General features: G+C 41.2%; 1 protein-coding gene across 4 annotated transcripts in view; it reads left to right on the forward strand.

Moving 5' to 3' along the window:
* The window catches only part of LOC118382087 (estrogen-related receptor gamma-like), a 388,793-nt gene extending 383,053 nt beyond the window's left edge, over positions 1-5,740 (forward strand). For all 4 annotated transcript variants that reach the window (XM_052485994.1, XM_052485992.1, XM_052485991.1 and 1 more), the window contains exon 8: positions 3,478-5,740. In XM_052485994.1, coding sequence (XP_052341954.1) covers positions 3,478-3,722 — 245 coding nt within the window. In that variant the 3' untranslated portion in view covers positions 3,723-5,740. The remainder of the gene's footprint in view (positions 1-3,477) is intronic.
* Positions 5,741-12,595: the final 6,855 nt, after the last annotated feature.

Below are 12,595 nucleotides of genomic sequence, written 5' to 3' on the forward strand. Positions count from 1 at the left end.
CAGTGAGAGACATTGAGACAAAGAGAGACAGAGAGATACAGAGAGAAAGTTACAGACAGAGAGAGAGGGGAGAGACAGTGAGAGAGACAGTGAGACAGAGCACAATTAGACCAACCAAATCATGAGAAAACAAAAAGATATTGGAAAGAATTAACCAAAAAACAGAGCAAACTAGAATGCTATTTGGCCCTACACAGAGAGTACACAGCGGCAGAATACCTGACCACTGTGACTGACTCAAAATTAAGGAAAGCTTTGACTATGTACAGACTCAGTGAGCATAGCCTTGCTATTGAGAAAGGCCACCGTAGGCAGACATGGCTCTCAAGAGAAGAAAGGTTATTTTTTATTTTACCTTTATTTATTTAGGCACGTCAGTTAAGAACAATTTCTAATTTTCAATGACGGCCTAGGAACTGTTCAGGGGCAGAACAGCAGATTTGTACCTTGTCAGCTCGGGGGTTTGAACTTGCAACCTTCCGGTTACTAGTCCAACGCTCTAACCACTAGGCTACACTGCCGTGTGCTCACTGCCCACAAAATGCACTTCCTAACCTCCTGCCCAATGTATGACCATATTAGTGCGATATATTTCCCTCTGATTACACAGATCCACAAAGAATTCGAAAACAAATCCAATTTTGATAAACTCCCATATCTACTGGGTGAAATTCCACAGTGAGCCATCACAGCAGCAAGATTTGTGACTTGTTGCCACGAGAAAAGGGCAACCAGTGAAGAACACACACCATTGTAAATACAACCCATATTTATGCTTATTTATTTTATTGTGTGTCCTTTACCATTTGCACATTGTTAAAACACTGTATATATATATAATATGACATTTGTAATGTCTTTATTGTTTTGAAACTTCTGTATGTGTAATGTTTACTTTTAATTTGTATTGTTTATTTCACTTTATATATTCACTTTATATAATATCTACCTCACTTGCTTTGGAAATGTTAACACATGTTTCCCATGCCAATAAAGTCCTTGAATTGAATTGAATTGATAAGTTTATAGATAAGTTAAAAAAAAGATATATATAAAAGAAACAAATAATTATAGAGCAGCAGTAAAATGACAATAGTGAGGTAATATACAGGGGGTACCGGTACAGAGTCAATGTGGAGGCTATATACAGGGGGTACCGGTATAGAGTCAGTGTGGAGGCTATATACAGGAGGTACCGGTACAGAGTCAATGTGGAGGCTATATACAGGGGGTACCGGTACAGAGTCAATGTGGAGGCTATATACAGGGGGTACCGGTACAGAGTCAATGTGGAGGCTATATACAGGGGTACCGGTACAGAGTCAATGTGGAGGCTATATACAGGGGGTACCGGTACAGAGTCAATATGGAGGCTATATACAGGGGTACCGGTACAGAGTCAATGTGGAGGCTATATACAGGGGGTACCGGTACAGAGTCAATGTGGAGGCTATATGTACAGGGGGAGGCTACCGGTACAGAGTCAATGTGGAGGCTATATACAGGGGGTACCGGTACAGAGTCAATGTGCGAGGGCTCTGGTGAGTCGAGGGCTCTGGTGAGTAATTGAGGTCATATGTACATGTAGGTAGAGTTAACGTGACTATGGATAGATAATAAACAGAGAATTGCAGCAGTGTGAAAGGGGGGGGGGGGCAATGTAAATAGTCTGGACAGCCATTTGATTAGCTGTTCAAGAGACTTATGGCTTGGGAGTTAGAAGGTGTTGAGACCCTCTTGGACCTAGAGTTGGTGCTCCGGTACCGCTTGCGTTGCGGTAGCAGAGAGAACAATCTATGACTTGGGTGGCTGGAGTCTTTGACAATTTGTAGGGCCTTCCTCTTACACCGTCTGGTATAGAGGTCCTGGATGGCAGTGCCACACCCAGCCACAGTGCTCATAAAAGCTCTAGTACCCAATAAGTAAGCTAATGACTGTTTGACATCCTGAGGCAGACAATACAGACAGGCCAGGCTATTGTTCAGCTGGGGAGTCTCTCTGTGTCGGTCTCTCTGTCTCCCTCTCTCGCTCTCTCTCTCTCAATTCAATTACATTGAATTCAAAGGGCTTTATGTTTACATTGCCAAAGCAATTTTTGGTAAATTCTCCCCAATGTGTCAAGTAATTATCTTTTTTGTTTTCTCATGATTTGGTTGGGTCGAATTGTGTTGCTCTTGCTGTCCTGGGGCTCTGTGGGGTCTGCTCTCTCTCTCTCTCTCTCTCTCTCTCTCTCTCTCTCTCTCTCTCTATTTCTCTCTCTCACTGTCTCTCTCACTCTCTCTCCCCTCTCTCTCTTTCTCTCTCTCTTTCTCTGTCTCACTGTCGCTCTCAATTCAATTCAAAGGGCTTTATTGGCATGGGAAACATACGGTATGTTTACATTGCCAAGACAAGTGAAATAGATAATAAACAAAAGTGAAATAAACAATCAAAAATGAACAGTGAACATTACACGCATTAGTTTAAACGGAATAGACACATTTCTAATGTCATATTATGGCTATGTACGGTGTTATAATGATGTGCACATAGTTAGTACAAAAGGGGAAATAAATAAACATAAATGTGGGTTGTATTTATAATGGTGTTTGTTCTTCACTGGTTGACCTTTTCTTGTGGTAACAGGTCACACATCTTGCTGCTGTGATGTCACACCGTGGTATTTCACCCAATAGATATGGAAGTTTATCAAAATTGGGTTTGTAATCTGAGGGAAATACGTGTTTTTAATATGTTCATACGTTTGGCAGAAGGTTACGAAGTGCAGCTCAGTTTCCACCTCATTTTGTGGGCAGTGAGCACATAGCCTGTTTTCTCTGGAGAACCAGGTCTGCCTACCGCGGCCTTTCTCAATAGCAAGGCTATGCTCACTGAGTCTGTACATAGTCAAAGCTTTCCTTTAAATTTGTGTCAGGTATTCTGCCACTGTGTACTCTCAGTTTAGGGCCAAATAGCATTCTAGTTTGCTCAGTTCTTTTATAAATTCTTTCCAATGTGTCAAGTAATTATCTTTTTGTTTTCTCATGATTTGGTTGGGTCTAATTGTATTTCTGTCCTGGGGCTCTGTGGCGTCTGTTTGTGTTTGTGAACAGAGCCCCAGGACCAACTTGCTTAGGGGCTCTTCTCCAGGTTCATCTCTCTGTAGGTGATGTCTTTGTTATGGAAGGTTTGGGAATCGCCTCCTTTTAGGTGGTTGTAGAATTTAACTGCACTTTTCTGGATTTTGTAGTGGGTATCGGCCAAATTCTGCTCTGCGTGTATTATTTGCTATTTTACATTGTACACGGAGGATGTTTTTGCAGAATTCTGCATACAGAGTCTCAATTTGGTGTTTATGGAAGTTACCTGTGGTGCAGATGTTAAGGTGAGGTAGTATGTAATGATGTAATGATATGTGGTCAGGCAGTATGTGTGAAGATTAACCTCTCCATCCTTTCCACCCCCCTCCCTCTTCTCCCTCCCTCTCTCCCCCTGTAGACTCCATGCACGTAGAGGATGTGGAGGCGGTGCAGAAGCTCCAGGATGTGCTCCACGAGGCCCTGCAGGACTACGAGGCAGGCCAGCACCCGGAGGACCCTCGTCGGGCAGGCAAGCTGCTGATGACCCTGCCCCTGCTCCGCCAGACCTCCACCAAGGCTGTGCAGCACTTCTACAGCATCAAGCAGGATGGCAAGGTCCCCATGCACAAACTCTTCCTGGAACTGCTGGAGGCCAAGGTCTGATTGGCCAACCACGTCCACCACCTCTGAAATGTCAGTCAATCACACACAGGCTCCTCCCATTGACCCCCCCAAAACCCCACATGACATCTGAATTTCCCAAACTCGCCACCCACTGAGAAAGATCGGTGGGAGTAACCTCTGAACTTTAATCTCTGACCTCCGTGCATTAGGGGAGACACTGACACTGAGACGAGATCTCTGCTGGAGGGTCGTCTGTGTACAAACTATAGCCAAGTCATAAACCAGCTACCATAACAATGGCACTGTAAACTATTGACTATCGACCTCGTGTCACTTATACATATAAGAATTATTAACAATGTGATTATTGACTATTGACTGCTAAAAATATTGAAAGGAGTAATTTAAAAAAGAAAAGAGAGAGAGAGAGACACTGCTCTGGTTGTCTTAGCAGCAGATAGACTGTAAAGCTTCTTCTTCTCAGTTTCCCAGTTTTTACAGGACATGCTCTGCGGAAGAAAAAATAACATTAACACGTACTTTTTGTTGATGATTTTCATGAAGAAATGGATAACGGAAAGATAAGACAAGAGGAGGGGAGACTTGCCCTGCCAAAGGATGGAGATCCATTCAGTTGATGTCCAGCAAACTTAACCATCAGCCCCAAACACCTCATCTGATAGTCTGAGGCACCATCTGGCCTGCTTAACTACAGTGTTAAAACACACACAAAGTTCCCACATGCCAGCCGATAAGATCGTTGTCATCACCCCCAGCCTTCCCTTTGGATTTGTCATTTGAATCACTTACAGATATTAGACTTCCTCTTTACTCCTTTCTGTTGTCTTCCAAAGTGTTTTTACAGACAAGAAGTAGTGGCTTGATTGTTATTGTTTTCAGGGAGATGGTGAAGCTTTAGTCACTCATGCAATATGAATGAGAGGTACAGGAGTGCTGAAGGGACATATTTATGGTTGTTGCAACTTTTTTGGTCTTATTTTTATTGAAATGAATAATGGTGTCAGTATATGGTTCGGTCATCATATATGGTCAATGATTATTTTATTTAGTTTATATTGTGTTAATAAGAAATCAATCAATGAATGTTTATTTCTATCAGCTTTACCACTTTCAGCAATTATATATGAATATATATATATATAAATATATATATGGATCGAATTTGATCTTCTCCAAGCAATAGTCATTTAAAATGAGGGTGCATATTAACATGTATGCAATTAATGTTTGTGCCAGTCTTCGTTGGGAAATGTTAACATTTCTACCAGGTGTAGCTTCTCTCTCTGTGCTTGCCATAGGCTATTAGATGACATAGTCTTAGATTCAAACTAACCCAAGGGTAGGGAGGCACCATGAATGTGGAGGCAAGCAAATAACTCATGCCCTTGTACCAACAACAGTAATCTATAGCCAAGATATAATACTAAACTAGCATTTAGGAAAGCTAAACTGCAACTGGGTCATAGGAAGGAATGAGGTTGGGATTTGGTCCAGGGTTTTTGTAAACAGATTAAGAACACCAATATCCGAAATCTAGATTATGACGTAATCTAATATAAAATGGCAACTGGTTCCAGTTGAGAACCTAAACGATAAATCAAGTAACCTACGTCACTCTCTGTAACAAATATGTCAGTATTATTAGTAAGGGGTATTTTCTGAACCTTCTTAACCATTGTATATTGTAAATTAACAGATTATAAATCTAATCTAATACATTTTATTGGAATAAAATGAAAAAAAATGAAAAAAAATGAAAAATTGTAGTTCAGCCTCTCAGTGTTTCATGTTTGTTGTGTTTTTTCTGAAAGCGCTCCCTTTCTTTTCTTTCGTCGCTTTTGTTTCTTCCCTTTTGTTTCGTTCAACGTCATCGTTGTGTACTTTCTGGTGGTGGTTCCAGTGCTCGTGGCGTGCGCTTTTTTAGACACAGGGTAGAAGTAGATCAAATACTCTAAAGTTAAGGTGTTCTCACATACCTACCGACTCACCAGGAAACAAGGCTCTTCTATTTAGCTAGTTCTGCTAAATCAACAGATCCAACGACTATATCATCATCATCATAACCTATACTGGCGTAGATGAGGATAACAAGTATCTAATGGAAGAAACAACTTATTTCAAAAGGGATCCTTTGTGTAACTTTCTTGTAGAATAACATTGTATATCTTAGGTTTAGTAAATACAAGGAAAAAGACATGTGAGTACTTCCGAACGATAGCTGACTTTTTTTTGATAACTTGCTGTACTGTACATACTGCTTTCCATTCAGAAACAGCTACGTTGTAACATTATCTAAACTCTTTGAGGTTGCGAAGGGAAATAACATTTTTTTTTTAAATGTTTTTGTTTTGTTTTGGAGTTAACGTTGTGTGTTTACTAAAAGCAATGAAAAAAGAAAGACTAAAATATTGTTATTTTCTAGGACTAATGGGTGGGTTGTGTTTCTAATTAATTTATCTGCTTCCTTGGTCCTATGTGTTAACTACTGTACCATCTATTCATCATTGGCTAAACATAAAGAAGAGAACATGATTTGGAGAAAGTATTTAACTGAAAGTACTTTCCTAAATGCAGGTCCCAGTTGAATCAATTGCAGATAAAAGGAAATTATACTTATGTACTCACTCTGAATTTTAAAGCTGTATTTTAAGGCCAGGTATGGTTTCATGTCAACATCTAATGACAATTTTTGCGAGAGCAGCTTGCTTGGTGTGTCAGTTTGAACATGTTTAACACTTCAGATACTGCATGATCTGGCAGTGGTGTTTGACTTTATTTGCAGTTGTGTATTGGGCCTGAATTGTCTATACTCACTAATGAGGAAGACAGTAATGTCAGAGTTGTTGTGGGAAACATGTTGGCTCGTCTATCATTTACATACACAACTCCTGGGAGAGAGCTGTTTTCTTCTTCTCTGTCTGTTTCTGTTTTTAGTTGATGTTTCTGTCAACTGTTTGTCCATTTTCAAACCCATACTATGTACTGGCCAATAAAAGGAGCTGAAAGAGAACACAACCGTCTCTCAGAGGTGACATAAACTGAGCTGAATTTGATGTTGAACAATATTTGACAAACCATAATAATAACATAATAATAATAATCACAACCTTGCCATAGAATAAGGTCAAAGGCTTAGTCTTCAATATTGTACCTTCCAGTCTCAAGACATGGTTAAGCATATTAGCTACACCATTAAATATTCAATATTCTTAGTAAACATTAAAGTTACCATAACAACACTGCTCTTGTGTAAATTATCGGCACATATATTGTTGGCCTACTCACGTAGTTGTAGCATCTTAAATCATACTGAGCTTTTGCTGTGTATCTTTCAACACCTTTCATGGATCATATTGAAGATAGAGAGAGAGGAGAGTAATTTAGCCATAACGAACGAGGGCGTTTATTCTCCCAACGTGATGTTGTTATTTAAAGCAATATGACTGTGCAACAGACAGACGGACAGACGTTGCACTTTGTGTTTGAATTAGATCTATGCTGTATCTATTGGACTATTTTATCATTAGAAGATACGGAATAAAGAAATGAACATGTACAAACAACTGCTATTTTTTATGAGAAGTGAAGGAGAATAGTGAGTGTTAGTCAAGTAGGTAATTATGCCGAGGGGTGCTTATACATACCACGTGTGTGCTTAGGGTATATCCTGGCTGTCTGACATGCACATGTATGACAATATAGAGGGACGGGGAAAAGGTTAAGAAAGACGGAAAAAATAATATATGATTAAAATTATGAAAAAATATCTGAAAAATCTTTCCGACCAGGAATTGCTGGGACGCCTTGAGAGACATGTCCGTAGTTCTAGATGTGCTCCACATCAGTTAACGATTACCTGTATATTTTTGTGACGTGTGTATCATACAGTGTGCTCCAACAATATGTCCATTTGTGTAAATGTATTTATTTGACATTGTATATATTGTCCAATGCAAAAAGAGAGACCTATGATTCTGTAACTACGATCAGTTCAGATGTGTTACTCCCATCATGCCATTCAGGATAACGGTAGAGCAATATTAAAACATGCTTCCAGGTTTGACCTTTCTGTAGGTACCGAGTGCTTCTTTACCACACACACACACACACACACACACACACACACACACACACACACACACACACACACACACACACACACACACACACACACACACACACACACACACACACACACACACATACACATACACATACACATACACACACACACAAATATACTTCTAAACAAGACTTGGTGGGCACACACTAACAGTGGGAACTCCTCAGTTTTCTTTCTGCTCTTCCTGTTGTTGGCTTTGTCCTCTCTGTTTCAGTGATGTCCCATACTCCCTTGGTAACATTACCTTCACTTAATATAGGTAACGACAAAGGTAGTGGAAGTCAAGGAGACTAGATTGGGAGGGATGGCCACGTGACTCTTTGACACACGTAATATCCCTATGTCATCCAAGTCCACGTCAATAGGCGTACATAAGAGTACATGTCAGCCATTCACAATAGAGTCAATAAACCACAGAGCTGAGATGAAGGAGGAATAAAAACTCCCCCGTCCACCAGGAGAGAGAGACAGAGAGGGAAAGACCAGGGAAGAGGAAGAGAAAGAAGGCTGGCAGGTCTAACACCAAAAACAATCGACCATCGATCTCTTGCTTCTCTTCGGCTTGGACTATTCCACTCCCTCTTCCAACTAAAACCCCCGACGTTCAGCCATGTGCCCTCTGTCCCCAGCTCTGCTCTGTTAATACGTAGCAGCAGTAATGTCGTCTATATTTAATGTTCTGAAGCAGAAGTGTTTAAGCCTTTCAAACGGGGAGCGTTGACCTCCAGGCAAATATTTTTCAACAAGATGACATCAGTAGGTATTAGCCGAGCAGGGCCCAATGGTGCTGGAGAGATTTTTTAAATATTTTTTATTATTTGTCGCCAACGCCACGGCACAAACGTTTAACTGCTTGGCTTCAGAGTTCATTTATTTTATTTTATCTTTATACCATTGATTCATTATTATGATACAATAAAAGCTACTTGAGCATTTCAGCTGCTGAGTGCCATTGTCGTTAACCTTGTGGAACGCCCCAAGACCTCCTGTGCATCTCTAATGACTATTTTAACTCCCCCTCTATCTCTCTCATCCTCTTTCTCTCTTTCAATTTCTTTACTCCTATCTCCCTCCATCTCCCTCCATCTCTCTCTCTAACTCTCTCTTCATCTCTGTCTCCACCCATCTCTCTCTCTCTCCACCTCTCTCTCTCCGAACTCTCTCTCCACCTCTCTCTCCATCTCTTTCTCCACCTCTCTCTCCACCCACCTCTCTCTCCATCTCTCTCTCCTCTCTCTCCAACTCTCTCTCCATCTTTCTCTCGGTCTCTCTCTCCATCCACCTCTCTCTCCACCTCTCTACACCTCTCTCTCTACCTCTCTCCACCTCTCTCTCTCTCTCTCTCTCTCTCTCTCTCTCTCTCTCTCTCTCTCTCTCTCTCTCTCTCTCCTCTCTCTCTCCCCCTCTCTCTCTCTCTCCCACCTCTCTCTCTCCACCTCTCTCTCTCTCTCTCTCTCTCTCTCTCTCTCTCTCTCTCCACCTCTCTCTCCAACTCTATCTTCATCTTTCTCTCCACCTCTACCTCTCTCCACCCACCTCTCTCTCTCTCTCTTCCCCCAATGCATTAGAGCTAGGAAGGCCGGTCGAATCTAAGGGAATCTAAAAGGGGCAGGGAGTAGCAGATAATGATATAAAGAACGGAACCAGAAAAGCATATTCCTCATATCTCAAATGTAAGACCCCAGGAAGAGTAGCTGCTGCTATTCCAACAGCTAATAGGGATCCTAATAAAATTACAAGACACAAACTAGTGTTGTGTAACTCAAATGTCACCAGACACATTTAGAGTATTCTGTTGAACAAATTGAACTCTCCCGGAACACCTATAACATAAAATCTCAAAACATAAGGAACTTATACAGGCAGGCAGCTTTGAGTTAACCCTATTCCCTTCCCATTGTGCTTTCACTGTGTGTTTTATCAGGTCAGGGTGGTTTCGCTGTGCGGGGATGTGATTTCTGGCCCTTCAGTGCCATTGGGGTCAGGCTCCTTGGGTGCCATATCTGTTTTGGGTGCTGTCATCTGTGAGGTGCTAATGTGCGCTGCTTCGCACTGATGCCGTTTTGTCACTGAGTGCAGCCATTTTCCCTCTCAGTATCAACGCTAGGCCTCTTCTGGGATTCACAGGCCTGGTTACACACACACACACAGTGGTAATGGGCTTTCCAGCTACCCTTCCCTAAAGACACACACACACATACGCGCAGTCCAACCTACAAAAAATAACTTTTTGGGACAGTGCATGTGTGTGGATACACAGCCTGGTATCAATTGATAAGCGGATACATGTGTGTGAAGTCCTGAGTGTGTGTGTGTGTGTGTGTGTGTGTGTGTGTGTGTGTGTGTGTGTGTGCGTGCGTGCGTGCGTGCGTGTGTGCATGCGTGTGCGTGTGTGTGTGTGTGTGTGTGTGGCGCGAGAGAGAGAGAGTGCATTTTTTGTTGTAAACTTTCAGTGTACATTAGTGTACATTTGTTTGGATAATCAGTAATCCACAATCCATGTTAAGAAAAATGTTGCTGCATTCAGAACACTTTACTATCCTTATAAGGGCATGTTGTCAACTTGAATTAGACATTTGTTTGAAGTCTGTAGTAGCTGTTTTGTCATATATATATATATTATAAAGACTTGTTTTATTGTCACAAACACCAGATAGGTACAGTGAAATGTGTTGCTTTACAGCAGTAAAGGACATGTCCAGGCCTGGACATGACACACACTAAAACTGCAAAGTGCAAAATGGGTCGATTCAGAAGTTTTGAATACTTTCATTGTGATTGCATTTGATTTATTTGTTTATTTCACCTTTATTTAACCAGGTAGGCCAATTGGGAACAAGTTCTCATTTACAACTGCGACCTGGCCAAGATAAAGCAAAGCAGTGCGACACAAACGACAACACAGAGTTACACATGGAATAAACACGCGTACAGTCAATAAAACAATAGAAAAAAAGAAAGACAATATACAGTGTAGTGTGTACAAATGGTGTGAGGAGGTAAGGAAATAAATAGGCCATAGTAGCGAAGTAATTACAATTTAGCAGATTAATACTGGAGTGATAAATGAGCAGATGATGAAGTGCAAGTAGAAATACTGGTGTGCAAAAGAGCAGAAAAGTAAATAAAAACAACATTTATTTTACTAGGCAAGTCAGTTAAGAACAAATTCTTATTTTCAATGACAGCCTAGGAACAGTGGGTTAACTGCCTGTTCAGGGGCAGAACGACAGATTTGAACCTTGTCAGCTCCGGGGTTTGAACTTGCAACCTTCCGGCCCACAAAATGAGGTGGAAACTCGGCGGCGGCGAGGGTCGCCGTGTTTAGGATGCCACGGAGGCGGACAATGAGGTGGAGAAAGACTGTGTTGAAGTGATGTTCTCATCCCACGCCAGAGCCGCCACCACGGACAGACGCCCACCCAGACCCTCCCCTATAGGTTAAGGTTTTGCGGCCAGAGTCCACACCTTTGGGGGGGGGGGGGTACTGTCACGTTCTGACCTTTATTTCCTTCGTTTTGTCATTATTTAGTATGGTCAGGGCGTGAGTTGGGGTGGGCAGTCTATGTTTGTTTTTCTATGATTTGGGGATTTATATGTTTCGGCCTAGTATGGTTCTCAATCAGGTGTCATTAGTTGTCTCTGATTGAGAATCATACTTAGGTAGCCTGGGTTTCACTGTTTGTTTGTGGGTGTTTGTTTCCGTGTCTGTGTTTTTCACCACACGGTACTGTTTTGGGTTTCGTTCGTTCCACATTTATTGTTTTTGTATTTCAGTTGTGTTCATGTGTAGTATTTCTTATTAAAAGAACCATGGACACTTACCACGCCGCATATTGGTCCTCCGATCCTTCCTGCCTCTCCTCTTCGGAAGAAGAGGAGGAAATCCCTTACACATAAACGTAAAGTTGACATTAAACCCACATGGATGATCACAGTCTTTTCATGGATGTAACAAAAATAGTTGCTTTGAAAATCAATTCCTCTCGAACAGGGGTACTCAACTCTTACCCTACGAGGTCTGGAGCCTGTTGGTTTCTGTTCTATCTGATAATTAATTGCACACACCCGGTGTCCCAGGTCTAAATCAGTCTCTGATTATTGGAGAACAATGAAAAATGCAGTGGAACTGGCTTCGAGGTCAAGAGTTGAGTTTGGCTTCGAGGTCCGGAGTTGAGTTTGAGGGCTTTAGAAGGTTGTGAGTATTGCAGTCATTTTGGTATGCATGCTGCTATATTCTGTCAACATGGAGTACTCACTTTTCTATTTTAAAGGGGCAATCAGCTATTGCTACATCAATTTTTGGACGAATAAATGAATGATATGCACCCTTTCATTCATGAAGAATATAGTAACTTAAAAAATGCCACAAAGGTTTAGTTCAACTGTCAGAACACAAAATACAGTGCATTCGGGAAGTATACAGACCCCTGGCATTTTTCCACATTTTGTTACATTACAGCATTATTCTAAAATGGATTAAATATAGTATTTTTTCCTCATCAATCTACACACAATAGCCCAAAATGAGAAAGCAAAAACAGTTTAAAAAAAACACATTTTAAATAATGTATTTAAATGTATTAAAAACTAAATCTAATATATATTTTTACTCAGTACTTTGTTGAAGCACCTTTGGCAGCAATTACAGACTCGAGTCTTCTTGGGTATGACGCTACAAGCTTGGCACACCTGTATTTGGGGAGTTTCTCCCATTCTTCTCTGCAGATCCTCTCAAGCTCTATCAGGTTGGATGGGGAGTGTCGCT

The sequence above is a fragment of the Oncorhynchus keta genome, chromosome 29, assembly GCF_023373465.1.
Source record: "Oncorhynchus keta strain PuntledgeMale-10-30-2019 chromosome 29, Oket_V2, whole genome shotgun sequence".
Lineage (NCBI taxonomy): Eukaryota > Metazoa > Chordata > Actinopteri > Salmoniformes > Salmonidae > Oncorhynchus > Oncorhynchus keta.